The sequence below is a fragment of the Meleagris gallopavo genome, chromosome 9 (assembly GCF_000146605.3).
Source record: "Meleagris gallopavo isolate NT-WF06-2002-E0010 breed Aviagen turkey brand Nicholas breeding stock chromosome 9, Turkey_5.1, whole genome shotgun sequence".
Taxonomy (NCBI): domain Eukaryota; kingdom Metazoa; phylum Chordata; class Aves; order Galliformes; family Phasianidae; genus Meleagris; species Meleagris gallopavo.
The window spans coordinates 17,600,748-17,615,704 of record NC_015019.2 but is presented as its reverse complement, the minus strand read 5'-3'; the positions used below and the strand labels follow the sequence as shown (position 1 = coordinate 17,615,704).

At 41.4% G+C, this 14,957-nt stretch overlaps 1 protein-coding gene across 2 annotated transcripts; it reads right to left on the bottom strand.

Moving 5' to 3' along the window:
- Positions 1–6,615: 6,615 nt before the first annotated feature.
- On the bottom strand, positions 6,616–14,951 carry IDS (iduronate 2-sulfatase). Of its 2 annotated transcripts, none has more exons than XM_010715494.3 (9): positions 14,944–14,951; positions 13,515–13,651; positions 12,922–13,099; positions 12,054–12,142; positions 10,612–10,812; positions 9,838–10,008; positions 9,580–9,706; positions 7,956–8,129; positions 6,616–7,288 (listed from the first exon to the last, which is right to left on the bottom strand). In XM_010715494.3, exons 2-9 carry the CDS (start codon positions 13,644–13,646, stop codon positions 6,786–6,788), a joined length of 1,575 nt encoding a protein of 524 aa, XP_010713796.1. In that variant the 5' UTR covers positions 13,647–13,651; positions 14,944–14,951; the 3' UTR covers positions 6,616–6,785. The 2 variants fall into 2 exon arrangements, with proteins under 2 accessions (XP_010713796.1, XP_019473870.1); XM_019618325.2 differs by lacking the exon at positions 14,944–14,951 and adding an exon at positions 14,428–14,530.
- Positions 14,952–14,957: the final 6 nt, after the last annotated feature.

Genomic DNA, 14,957 nt, shown 5'->3' with positions numbered 1-14,957 from the left:
AAAAAAAAATCTGTTTTAGAAACTAGAACTAACATTAGCAATATTGAGTCATTTCATTTTGACAGAATTGAACACTTCTGGTCAAGATCTTTTGCTTTGGTTTCATTATTTTGACAAACTAATTGCATTCTCATTTATTCTAATTCTTTAGTGTGTCAAAATTATACTGTGAGAAAACTCAAAATAATGAAACTGAAGGCCCCTCATCTTACCAAAACATGTTTCAATACAACTGCCAGAAAAATAGTTTTTCTACATTGAAGTCTGATTTAACCAAAACAATGTTTTCCTGACAGAAAACATGCAGTCTGATGATACTCAGAGAGCTCTATAATTTCTTCAGATGATGCATAGGCAAGACTTTGTTCAGAAGACTTGTAGCTAAATTTCAACAGTGCTTTGCAGTCCAGTGCAACCCTTAGGCATGACCAGGCTCCGGTCCCTCGGAAGAGGAACCCACTCCAGAATTCTGCTCAGTGTTGAACACAAGCTGGCCATGGAGCACACTGAAACTAATAGGAATACATTGTCTACTGGAAGCTGCTCGTCAGTGACGCTATAAGGAGTAAGCAGGGCAACTTCAGCAGAATGTACAACGTACTAGAAATTGCAGACAGATTCTGCTAGGGCTATACCAGAACAAAAAAAAAAAAAAAAAAAAGCAAGAGATCAGAATACCAATGGACTACGCTCAGAACAAAAATCAGAAAACACTGTTCAGGGGTAGGTCTTCTTTGAGCTTCTCTGAAGCAGTTTTGAATTTGCATAGTTAATCACAACTTTTACAAATCTGACCGATATTATACTTAAGATGCAAAAATAAATTACATCAGAAACAAGAAGATCTGAGTACCTAACAGTACCTAATTAATTCTGCTATGCCTAAAACCAGACAGATACAACATTTCCCTTTTGTATCCTGCTCTTTCTAGATTTCTGTTCTATTTTCTTGCTGGATTGCATTCCTTCAAACATTACTTCATATTTAATTTCACTATTTATTATATCTTACTGTTTTTTTCCTCTCTGCTGCTTCAGTTCGGCTGTTATCCCCACTCCATGTCCAAATGCACATACAGAAATATCAAGCTCTTTCAGTTCCTCTTGCTTACTCAAAGCTCCATTACAGCACATACCGGGACTTTCGCACTCTGCTGCTCAGCGTTGAATCACAGAATCATAGAATCACAAGGTTGGAAACGACCTATAAGATCATCTAGTCCAACCATCCTCCCATTGCCACTGCTACCACAAGCACTAAACCACATCTCGCAGCTCCTCATCCAGATGCCTCTTGAACACTGCCAGGGACGGTGACCCCACCACCTCGCTGGGCAGCCATTCCAGTGCCTGACCACTGAGAGAAAAAGTTTTTCCTCGTGTCCAACCTAAACCTCCTCTGATACAACTTGTGGCCATTTCCTTGGGTCCTGTTTGTTGCCTGGGAGAAGAGACCAAACCCCTCCTCATCACAACCTCCCTTCAGGAAGTTGCAGAGTGCAGTGAGGTCTCCCCTGAGCCTCCTCTTCTCCAGACTGAACAATCCCAGCTCCCTCAGCCGCTCCTCACAAGACTTGTGCTCCAGACCCCTCACCAGTTTTATTGCCTTCTCTGGACATGCTCCAGGGCCTCAATATCTTTTTTTGTAGTGAGGGGCCCAAAACTGAACACAATACTCAAGTGCAGCCTCACCAGAGCTGAGTACAGGGGATGATACCTCCCTGCTCCTGCTGGCCACACCATTTCTAATGCAGGCCAGGATACCGTTGGCCCTAACGGCCACCCAGGCACACTGCTGGCTCGTGTTCAGCCAAGCATCAACCAGCACCCACAGGTCCCTTTCCTCTTCACAATCATCCAGCCACTCATCCCCAAGCCTATAACACTGCATGGGGCGTTGTGGCCAAAGTGCAGGCCTATTCACCTCATCCTATTCACCTCAGCCCAGCAATCCAGCTTATCTAGATCCCTCTGACGGGCCTCCCCACCCTCAGGCAGATGCACACCACCTCCCAACTTGGAGTCATCTGCAAACTTACTGAGGGTGCACTCAATCCCCTCATCTAGGCCATCAATAAATACATTAAACAAGATGGGCCCCATCGGGTGTTAATGAAAGGGCAAACAGCTCTTTGCTGCTTCATACGGTGGATATCGATGCTGATAGTAGAACTCCTTTCAGAAGCAGATCTGCCACAGGCTTCAAAAAGGAGATCTGCATATGTGGGCAGAGAAGAATACTGGACTCAAGATCTACCCATGCAGATCTAAAGATAATTTTAATTACCTAGGAAGTCAGTCAAACAGACATTTAAAAAGTTGACACAGACAATTCAACCTGATTGGGAATTTTCAACGTGAACAAGCAAAGTGGTCTGCAGCCTAGAAAACTGTAACTGTCAGAAAGCCTAGTTACCAAGAGGGCCATTTCATTCTTTACAAAGTGTTTCACATTTAAACGCTCAATGCCCACTAGAGAGAAATATCCATATTCACCTAAGGATCTCAGTTGCCACCACTAGGCACTTCCCAAATTTAGTCTGAAACTGACTTTAAGCTAAAGAGATGAAACATAAGCTGACTGCAGTGTCCTATAAAAGCTGGATCTTGATCATGATACTACAGCCATTTTGCCAATAGTGACCTTGCTCCCCATCAGGGAAAATGCATATTAACATTAGAAATTAAGAAATATCCTGATTAGAGGCATCATGTCTTCATCCCTTCTGCCATGCTGTGGAACGCTCATTCCAGCAGGGGACTCCACTTGACCAGCAGAAGGTAGTAGCAAGTCGTTAATATATAATTAACATGCAACAACAATTAATTAGTCAGCATCTGACCAATAACCATGACATTCAGCTGCTTTTGCCTGCCTCACAACACAGAAACATTTGCAACTCCCACAGACAGCTATTAATTCAAATATACCCTACTTCCCCCAGCAAGTGCAGAACACAGGCCAAAGGAAGCATTCCAATCTGTTGCACAGTGCAATATGAAGCAACATTTCCATACACCCCAGCATGCACAGCATGCTGGAAATTAGACCCAAGCCCTACCTCTGCAAACAGCAAGTCATAAACATTCTACTCAAATATTACAAAATACACCCGAATACACAGTCATCTTAATTTTTAAATGATTCCTGTTAGTTTGTATGTCTTGACTTCATCTTCAGAACACTGTACAGCTATACACTAGAAACTTCAGAGTTATGACTGACTGAGGTCTGGCTGGTTAAGGAGTGTTTTCAAATGCATCGCTTAATTGCTCCCTGTACATTAACTTATTAACAGAGCCCTGTTTATTGACTCTGCTTTGTGCCAAGTGCTTACAGCAGCTACTCTAGGGTCCCCAGTGGAATCTCTCCATAAACATACCGCAGGTAACAGTTCCTGCTGATGCAGCATCATGCTGTTCTTCCAGCTGTTCTGGTGCCAGCCAGAGAAATAGGGTCAGCATTGGTATCTTATTTGTTTCCTGATGCTTGACTTGCATCCTCCTCCTCTCTAGAGAGAGCATTGTTCACAAAAGCACTTTATTTTTATTGCTCCTGTTAAACTCTTTTGCTCTTCAGCAGAGGCTGCTCAGCTTAGCAAATTCCAGAGTGCAAGCTCTCCAGCGGAAGCAGTATTTTGGTTTGAGAAACGACTCCTGCCTTTGCTTCTGCTGCATTTGTACTTCTCACAAAAAATTCCACAACAAATGTAACTCACACAACGCTTCTAAGAGCAGAGATCTTTCACTGCTGTGACTCATTCAGGTCCTAAAAAAATGTTAAGCCTCAAACAGCAGCAGGCAGAAGGAAATTGCTTGCTAGGTGGACTGCAGTCCTGCTCATTGACTTGTGCAATTATTCAAGAACGTCCTTGCTCTGAGCATGTGGATATGTGTCTTGATTCACTAGCTGTCAGAGACAATTCTGTTTCATGTCCCCTAAAAACATTACTAGATTTTGATTAAGGAAGGTCAAGGATGGCTCTTCCCTTCCAATATTGAGACTTGAGGGGAAAAAAAAAAAGAAAAAAAGAAAAAAAAGGTACTCATCACCTTTTATCTCCGCTTGAAAAATCAAATAGCCTGAAATGACGGAAGCCATAGATAGCAGTATGTACAAGAATGTTGCCATGCAAATAGGTTCCTAAAACTATAGCATGTAGATTAAGTCCCCTAAGAAGTATTTTTACAGAAGAACAAAGCGATGCTCAGGCAGCCAATTCTAAGACAATATCGATTTGGCAGAGCAATTTTAAATGTGTATTGTTACTGACCTAGCATATTGGTGACTTAAATTAATCCTTAATGCTTCAATACATTCAACAAACAAACAAACAAACAAAAAACCAATCCCTTTCCCAGTATTTGATTTGCCTTTTAAGGTAAGAATGTCAAGAGACATAATTAGCTCTAGCTGCAGACTCCAAATCTTCGCCTGGCACCACTGTCAATAAAACACATCCTCAGCCAGTGTGAAATTGGTATAGCTACACTGGATCTGCTACATGCAGCTGCAGTATTTCACACCAACTGAGGATCGAAGTATACATGTATAAGTGAAGGAAGCATATGTTTTCATCTGGATTAATAATGCTACAGAACACAGCATCTCGAGCTGAGTAAAACAAATGACAAGTTCATAAGAAATATATTCTTCTAATTGAGTTTAGGGCACTAAATAACTGCTGTCTTCTAACAGAGAATCAGATTCATGGAGGGTATCTCTACATTAATTAGGAGCAAGACTGTCACATGGATTTTAATGAAATAAAGTTATGTCTGTGGCTTATCTAGGATATTAAACTCAATTTATCTGAGGAAGACACATAACAGCTGGCTTTTTCTTTTTGTAGGAATTGGAAGAACAGTTCATTGAGGAAGGTAAGCAGGAGTTAGCATTCAGAACAAGGTCTTATCTGCGAAGGCACAGATTTTGATATTCTGAAAGCCTCAATCACCAAGATGGAATTATAGAAATCCAGCAGGCTGATAGAACAACAGATTATACTGCCATCATGCTAGAGCAGTGCTCATGGCAGTGAGCACGATGCACAGTCAGGACTTAGATACAGAACGCAGCCAAAACATTTTTCAGCTACAAGCTCCCAGTCATGCTGACCACAAATCATTTGGCCACACAGAAATACACCTTGCCAACATAGTATCAGACAACTACTGCTTCACGTCTTGTGTTGCTAAACACAAAGAGAACTTAAATCTAAATAAAGGTTTTTAGCTGTCTTAGTCCAGTACAACACCATGTTGGGAGGGAGAGTTGATCTGCCGGAGGAGAGAAAGGCACTACAGAGGGACCTGGATACACTGGATGGATGGGCCAAGGCAAACTGTATGAGTTTCAATAGGGCCAAGTGTCGGGCCCTGCATTTTGGTCACAACAACCCCAGGCAACCCTACAGGCCTGGGGAGGAGTGACTGGAAAGCTGCCTGATGGAAAGGGACCTTGGTGTGCTGATGGACAGGCGGCTGAAGGGCAGCAAGGCCGGTGAAGGGCTTGGAGAATATGGCCTACGAGGAAACAGAAGGAACTGGGGCTGTTCAGTCTGGGAAAAGGAGGCTGAGGGGAGACCTTATTGCTCTCTTCCAGTACCTGACAGGTGCTTATAGTGAGAGCAGGGTTGGTCTCTTCTCACTGGTGACAGGACGAGGGGAAATGGCCTCAAGTTGTGCCAGGGTAAGTTTGGGTTGGATATCAGGACAAACTTCTTTACAGAAAGGGCTGTTAAGCACTGGAATGGGCTGCCATGGAGGTGGTTGAGTCACCCTCCCTGAATGTGTTTAAAATGCGTTTGGATGTGGTACACAGGGACATGATTTAGCAGAGGGTTGTTAGAGTTGGGTAGTATGGTTAGGTCATGGTTGGACTCGATGATCTTTAAGGTCTTTTCCAACCTGAGTGATTCTATGATTCTAAATAAACTGCCAAACCCCACTTAGCATTTTAGGAAACAAATATCCAAGTATCTATCACTGAAGATAAGAAGTGACAGGACATGACAACTCACAAGTGTGCCAAGCAGTTCAACAAATACACGCCAGCAAGCTACAACAGCTAAAGGTTTCCATCTGCTCTCACCCGTGGGACCTCATTGGACTGATCCTCACTAAAAACCACAGGAGAGTACAGTGGTGTTACATTAACCCCTCAGTGTTGTTTAGCATTTTAGGAATGAAATCATTCACATACACTATGAAAATTCAGACCCTCTCCCCTAGGTTAAGGAGGAGTAATCTCCTCAAAATAAAAGTTTAACATTTTTGAATGAAACACGCAAGAATTCCCTTGAAGTTCCAGTCAGTTGTACTCCAGCCTGATGATGGCAGACACCTCAGCTCCTCACTGCTACCAGCTATCCCCTTGATTACTCTAGCTCCAAGCCTCAGGGTGAAGTGGATAAGACCTGTTTACTAGTGCACGTTTTCTGCATAGCCTTTCAAGTAGAAAAGTTCCTCTTTTTTCACATTCCACAGCAGCTGCAGCACAGGAGACGAATGTTTCTTCAGTCAGTACTACACTGAAGATCACAAATTTGTTTCACAGTATGGGTCTGCATGTGATCTTTTCAAAAGTATTTTAAAACAAGCATACAACACAACTGCAGAAGTAATTTCACTGACTTGTATAGTTTAGTAAGAGTTGTAACATGAGAAAAGCATTAGCTGGTGGTTTTTTTACAAACAGGATTTTAATTCAGTCCATGTGCTTTCTGCACAACAGAAAGGTGTCATAGCAAAAAAAGCAAGTGCTCCACACAAGTTCCTGATGCCTAATGCTTCAGGAAGTCAACAATTTTTTTGAAAAGATGACCATGCAAGGTATTGTTATAGATGTTATTATCCTGGTTTGGATCAGTCGCCATCATATACAACTCTCCTCCATGGACATCCTCAAAGTCAGCACTAAAGTTCTCAGGATTGAACCGAACCCATACAGTGTATCTGTAGTCAACAGTACGCATGGAATAGCCCATGACTCTGATGTCTTTTAGCTTCGGCTTGTCAGAGTCCCACTGTGGAGTGTCTGCAGGCCGGGGATATTGGCTGAAAGCAACAGGTTCTTCACTGTAACACTTCTTAGTGTCACTACAACCATCCTCCTTCTTCTGTACTTTCTGTTCAGAGGACTTAAAATACCGGACAATGCTTGCCCCCTCAGTGCACAGTGCGACACGAAATGAAGTCTCTGGACATGCAGGAGGAACCTGCAGGCCAGCAAGTTCAGACAGCGTTGAAAAGAGAGAGACAAGCTCTACCATTTTTTTGCTTCGCCCTGGAAGAAACACCAAAACACATATTACTGAACATGATGGTTTGACAGACATTGGTACATATTTGGAACTTACTCACATAATTAAATTGGTATTTTATTGCAAGTGCTCTGTACTAGATTTACGGAGTAACATAATCAAGGTGTGGCAGTCTGCTCTGAGGATGCTAGGCTATATATATTTTAACAAGAAGAAATTTTTGCACTTACAGTTCTCAAATGTGCAAACTCTTCAAGACAATGATATTCATTACTTTGAGGAAAAAAATTCAGAAACACAAAGCAAATTCCAGTGTCAAGTGTTTAACATGACTGCTTTTATCAAAACAGTTCCTAATGTCACAGTGCTACTTAGAGAACTCTTACTTACTACTGCTTCAAAGCAGCTGCCACTACAAAAGGGAGGTTGAGTACTGTTTGTACAGAATTCTTGTGTAGTACAGATGCCTACATTACCTGCTGTATTAATGCAGGCATCTAATGCTAAGGTGTAGCTAACCATAGTAAAAGTCTGTGTCCAAACACAGAACATTCCTTTCATCATTTTGTTCCCTATTAGTACAGAAGCACACTCAGTAACACCAAGAAGCTGCTCATATTTGAAGCATCATTGCATCACCCCTTGTTTTTTAAATATATTCAATGCAAACAAACCAAGCCAAAAATTTACCTGGAGGTACCAAGCCTAAAATATGGCTGAAGGGATCAAGGTAGGGGAAGACTCTCTCTCCTTGACTAGCAGAGGAAGTCGTCATTCCTGGTACATAAAACATCAGCGGCACTTGGGTAGCAACATCAAAATTGCTGTATTTTGCCCATTCACCATGCTCTCCCAGGGACCATCCTAGATGATAGAGTGTAATTCAGAGCAGATACAGAACTTGTAATTTAGAAGTCATTTCTTTTTCACTGTAAAGTGACTTTGGCAGTTGAGGCCATTAGTCTTATCAAGGTTATATTAAAATGCAAATAACCTATCTATGTTTAAACATAACAAGATTTTTCTAATACGAAAACTATTTCAACAGCCATGTAAATCTTGCAACTTGATATTCTCGTATCAAGGAAACAATTAAACTGTCTCTATTTCCATTACCTTAGATTAAAATTAGGATATCAGTATTAAAACAGCATGAAAGAGGAACTGGGGTTAGTCATTGCACCTGCAAGAATCTCCACATTGAATCCACAAAGCACTAGTTTAAGTTTTGTGCAGCTGTCAGCTCTCCAATATTAAGTTACACTGTAACTTAATATCCCTTGGAGCCAATACTGCTATCTAACCAGACTGCCATGCCAGGATGCTACCCTGAAGGAAGCAATAGAGGCAAAATCTCTTTAGCTTTCCTCATCCTCTTGGAAAAGATACCAACACAACTTCCTTTCATGGCAGACTGATTGCTAACTTCACTATTTGCAACATTTTTTGTCTCACTTTGCTGCCATGGTACTGGAAACACCACTTGTTTACAGTTAACCACAGCAAGAAAAGCAGAAAAGAAAAAAAAGAGAGAAAAAAGAAAAATGAAAGAAGGAAAGGCTGCAAGTCTGGAGGTACATCCAGAGCTTCTTTAGTACAAGAAGTGTTAATTCTATTACCCTGCGATTCACAAGGGCTTTTTACACAGACATACTCACAAACACAAATTAACCAAATTAACCAAACACGTGACTTTAAATAAATTAAATTGGCAATTAAGAGGACCACAGGAAGATTATCTTAACGAATATTAGAATACTGAAGCAATTACAAGCTTGAGTTATTTTTCCCATAATTCAAAGACCCCAAATATGAGGGGAGAAAACAAATTGTTATCAGTGTAGACACTGCTAGCAGCAATGACGTACAAAAAAAAGAAAAACCCAACATTTTAGTGGTTAACGAGAAAGCTTGCTGCCCACTATAGCAGATACCCTTTAGAAATTGCAAAGAGGGCAACGTGGTGGCAATCCTTTAGCAGCAATCTTCCCAGCAGAAGTCACTCCTTGGTGTAGGAGGCAGGAATGTAGTAAGCTCAGCCCAGTGTTCTGGCAGACAGCTTCAGCGCCCACTCATCTTTATTACTAATAGCCAACCCTCAACCTGATCAAAGACAGAGGTGCCTGCAGAGGAACAGAGCCACAGTCACAGAACTCCATGTCGGTCCATTAAGCAGGGACAGACTAGCCAGATATACAAGGTACAGCAGCTCTGCTATGCATTATAAAAACATACACCTAATTAATATGCGAGCACTGAGTTGCACAATTAACAATTTACTAGCAGTGAGCTGGAGGAAGATTTAGACACTTACCATGATCAGCAGTAAAAACTACTATTGTGCTATTTGAGAGTCCTACATCATCTAAAGCATTCAAGAGCAGGCCGACCTGCATATCCAGGTAAGAAACTGCTGCATAGTAGCTCTGACGAATCAGCCTCTGAAAATTAAGAAACAGGAGAAGGGGGAAAAAAAAAAAGCTGGATACTCCAGAACATCTAAAAGCAGCCTATTGCTCCCTTGCATTTGAATAAGTTATGGAAGTTTGACTTCACTGTATTGACAGCTTACCTGGAAGTCATCTGGAAGTGGTCCATACGGGAAAGTAACATTTAATGCTTTCACATCATCCCTCTGTCTGATATCCATCCAGGGGTTGTACGCCACAGGAGGCAGTTTCTCAGGCACCCAGGGATCTGGGGCTAACGTGATGTTTTCTAGGGGGTACAGCTTCAGAAATTCCTTTGCAATGCAAGCACACAAAGACTGTCCTCACCTCTAAGGTCTACTGTAAAATTGCACTGCAAACCATTAACCATTTCTCCTTGCATGACCCTTCCTTAATATTCTTACAGTTAGTTTATAAGACTTCACCCATCTCCAAGTATAAAAAGGTAATATTGCTGTTAGTTAATTCCAACAAATTCCTGAAAAATTCTGAGTTAGTAACTGGTGTCAGACCTTTTAGTACAGTCTCCCAAATCTCAAAGTCACACTGAAATATAAGGCCCAACATTGCCACTTCTGATATGAGTAGGACTTCTGCTACCGGCTCATATGGAGAAGCGAGAAGGCCTTACTATGTCACACACCATCACGACAAACAGTAACTCCATGCAATAACTATCACACTATTAAGGTGGTAGATGTCCAAATTTTAGCTGACTGGTCACAACTCTCTCATTAAACATCCTGAAATTCAACACAGCTGCTAAAATTACACTGAATAAAGGCTGTTTTCCAGTTTTCTTTTCAGAAACAATAACAACAAAGCATCTGTGAAACAGTTTTAATAAGAAAAACACTTTTCTAAGTTCCTTTCACCACAGGCCTTAGGTTTCTCACCTGTGGGTATCTCAAAGGGATATGTGGCTTATGGTAACCAACAGCCAGGAAGAATTTTTGCTTCTTGGTTTTCATAACATTCAGTAAGCGTATGGCCTCTTCAGTGGTTTGAATATCAGGCAGAGTACCACCAGGCATTTCTGCCACATCTACTGGGCACACCAAGTTAGCATAAAGTCTTCCATCTTTTCCCCTGCAGGTCTTAAAAAAAAAAAAAAGTTATGTAATGTAACTTCTGTACAAGCAAAGAAATAACTTTCAATTCCGTAATTATCAAATAAATTCATTTCTCAACCCTTTCACCAATAAATAGTTCTGCAGGTCATACGCAAAAATGAATTTCACAACTTCTATGAACACTGAAAGCACCAACAAGCTTGATGACTGAGGCAGAAAGTTTCAGGGGCTGATGAATGCACAAAACATACAACAATTCTCATATCTAAAGAAAAGCAGAATCTTTTCTAAAGCTGGCCAAAAGATGAAAAGTAGTTACACAGAAAAATACACAGCCTCTATAATGAATAGAGACTCTGAGCTATTAATAAGCAGGTACAACTTGGTTACACTATACACATGCATTTTTTGATTCCTCTGATCCCATAGAAAGCTGCTTGAAAGCCATTGCTGAGTCATTAACTTCTGAGCAAGTGCCAGCCATTTATGGTCAGTGAGGAAAGATAAATTCTCACAAATGGCTGCCAAGAAAAGGCGCCCTCAGCAGGTGGCTTGGGAGAGCTGTTAAATGAACATAAAGAGAAGTAAGTCGTGGATACAAATGCTGGTGTTAAAATCAGTATTTTTCAGCAGCAAATGCAAGAACAAAGTATCACCAAGGCTGCCTGTACCCTCATGGCTGGATCTCCCAGCTCTGACAGTTACAGACCCAGCACACAGTGCTATTCCAGTATGTGCACACGTGTAAAATGGATTCTTTAAGGCCATGTTTAAGAGCAACAAACACTCTAAAAAAATCAAAGTTTCAGATTATTTAAAGTTTATTTCAATTATGAGTTCCTCTCCCTGGCTCAGCTCTGTATCTGTGATATAAATTCACCAATCCCATGACAATGTTTTGTAACTGAATAGAGTAAGACTAGCATGAAAGCTGACAACTGCACTTTTCAGATAAAGAATTTCATGACCTAGACGCATGGTTAAGATCACTTTATCTTGAATTCATCTTTATATCTCAGTAAAATTACCAAATTCTAATTTCTAAATGCTTCAATTCAGAATGGGCTCCTGAATTAACATGATACAACTTACCATGGAGTACAGACTTCCCTTGGAAGTTTTAGCAGCAGTATCAATCTGGAGTAGTTATTTCTTTGTCCAATGTTACAGTCTCAAAAGCCAGACCACAGGCTTATGTTAGACACAAAGAACTTTGTTATACCTGAAAACCATCCTTTGTTAGCATCCCACAAATCACCTTTTACCTTATCATTTTCATATTTTTCAGTGGAAGGATGAAAGGGTGGAATGGACCAGCTGTATGGATAATCATCGCTGTAATTGGATGAAACTCCTGACAAAAGTAAAGATATAAGTGTTCTAGTAATTCACTAAATCAGGAAGCTCCAATGCAAACAAGAGTTGTTTTCAATATACATACATATATACATACACACACATATATTTGTAATTCCATGTAATAAACGTAGGCCATTTTCCCTGAAATACACCTGTTGTTGAGGAAAGACACTTAAGCTTACTTTAGGAGCAGAAGAAAGAGAACTAATAATATATACATTCCTAATCAGATTTTTCGTCAACTGAACATCTGTATGCCCACGTAAGTTAAGCTCTGCAGTAAAGATTTACCAGAAAGAGAATCATCTAAGTATTACACTACTTTTCACCTCACTGGTGTTATTAGTTTTTAACTAAAGAACCAATTTCCTATTTAACCAGTAACATCAGCCATATGGTCTATATCTCCTGATCCAGACAGCCTACTGTGTAACATGACATGTGTGTATGCAAAACTAGGACAATGAGGCTGCTCACATTTAGTAGACACCTAATTTCAAGACATGTTTTGAAAATGGCAAACATTTGTTCCCATAACCCCTGGACAGTACATGAAAATATTTATTAGATAGTAGTCATCTAATAAATCTTGAGGCATCAGAGATGAACATAAGATTGCCTTTAAATGATAATCTATAACCATTGTACAATCTGCCCCACATTAACGATTTAAGTTGTCCATATAGATAAAGATCATGTCGTTCATACACACACATTCTCAAAAACAGACCTCATACACAGAGTATGTTATGCAGATGACAATTCAAACCTTACCAGGATGAAAAACTTTCCCCACAGACATGGTCATGTAGCCATTCTGTTTGAAATACTGGGGCATTGTGGAATAGTTTCCTGAATGCACTCTCCAGTAGGAGTAGAAGTCATACAGCCGGGTAGTATCAGGTCTGCGTCCAGTAAGGAATGACACTCTACTTGGTGCACACACAGCTTGCTGAGGAGAGAGCCAGGCAAAAGGAAAATCAGTTCTGAACATAGAAGAAAGCACACCTAGCAACTGCAACCTACCAACTTCAGCATGGCTGGACAAAACATCCAGGGGCTCAGAACGGCAGTGAAAGTGATATACTTCAAGCTGGGCTGAACAGCATCTTTATTGGGAACACAAATTCCCAACTGGAAAATTTTATCAAGATATACATTTACCTACTTATCATCATCCTTTGACAACCAATTCCTCCACGCTAAAGTTCATACATTACATTTCAGCTTAACCATTCTTTTCTAATACAATTATTTAAGTAGTTAAGTAATTAAATACCTTTTTTTTCCAAAGATCTGCTTAAAACCTATTGTTATAATATCAGTATGTATTTTGCAGAGAGAAAACATTTTCATTTTTATCTCACCTGTGCATATGCATTGCTGAACACAATACTATGAGAAGCAAGTTGATCAATGTTTGGAGATTTCACAAGGTTATCTCCATAACAACCCAAAACAGGACGCAGGTCATCCACAACTATGAACAGGACATTCATGCCATCTAAGAGGAAACAGAATAAGGATACACTAACTTGAGGTTCAGCAAGTAAAGGCTATTTTGCAGACTTAATACATCCCAGAAATTTTCTGGAAAATTTAACCTGGAAGAATACTTAAGAGAAATAAAATAAGTCAGCAAGAACATCTAATATCTTTATAAGTAAATGTAAATACTGGGTTTCAATCCCTCAACCAACACAGACAAATTCAAAGGTTCTCTTTTTATTTGGCATAGGCAGAACAACTTCCCTTCCCTTTCACTTCCCTTTTTCACAGAATCATAGAACAAGTGAAGTTGGAAAAGACCAGTAAGATCATTTTGTCCAATCATCAACCCATCCCCACCATGTCCCTCAGAGCCACATCTCCACAGTTCTTTAACACCTTGAAGGACAGTGACTCCACCAACTCCCCGAGCAGCCTCTCTACTCTTTCTAACAAAAAACCTTTCCTAACATCCAACCTGAACCTCTCCCAGTGCAACTTGAAGCCATCGCCTCTAGTCCTATCGCTGTTACCTGGGAGCAGAGGCCAACCCCCACCTCACCACAACCTCCTTTCAGGGAGCTGTGCTTTAACATCTCCCCTGAGCCTCCTCTGCTCCAGACTGACCCATCCCAGTTCCCTCAGCTGCTGCCATCACACTTGTGCTCCAGAGCCCTCACAGCTCCACAGTCCATCCTTGGGACACTCTCCAGAGCCTCCATGTCTGTATTGCTGTGGAGGCCCAACACAGCACTGAGCTGTGACCTCACCAGTGCACAAAAGGATGATCACCTCCTGCTGCTGCTGCCTGCACTACTGCTGACAGAAGCCAGGATGCCACAACTGGCTTTCTTGGCCTCCTGGTTTCCCTCCACAGCATTTTCTTCAGCTACCTCCAATTCTGTACAGAAAAAAAAAAAAAAAAGAAAGAAGAAGAAGCTGCAGTCTTTTAGTTCTACCTCCTTTTGAACCTTACAAGCTAGGGCCAAAGGATTGTTAAGCCACATAATCCTGTTCCAAGCAGAGTAAAATAAAGCGACCAGCTATCTAACACGATGTGTGTGTTATTAAACACTCTCTGAAGGCAGCACGCTATATTACAGCTCCAACAGGGCAGCCAGCAGCCCTCAGAGCCCCGCAGGAGCCCGGAAGGGAGGGAGCCCCGCCTGCAGCACGTCGCCCGCGCCCAAAGCTCGGCTCTTCACGCAGCGGCCCGGCGGGAGCCGTGCCCTCGCACTTAACCCTGGCCCCAGGAAGACCGGCCCGATTCGGCCTTCCCTTTTTGCCGCAGGGAAGGGCGAGACCCACCCGGGCCCCGCCGC

Coding starts and splice junctions, on each gene's coding strand:
- IDS (XM_019618325.2), bottom strand. CDS start 14,515: ATGCTGTGGAGGGAAACCAGGAGGCCAAGAAAGCCAGTTGTGGCATCC. Junction 12,143..12,921: donor GGGGAAAGTTTTTCATCCTG/GTAAGGTTTGAA, acceptor TACTTTTGTCAG/GAGTTTCATCCAATTACAGC. Junction 10,813..12,053: donor AAAAATATGAAAATGATAAG/GTAAAAGGTGAT, acceptor TTTTTTTTTAAG/ACCTGCAGGGGAAAAGATGG.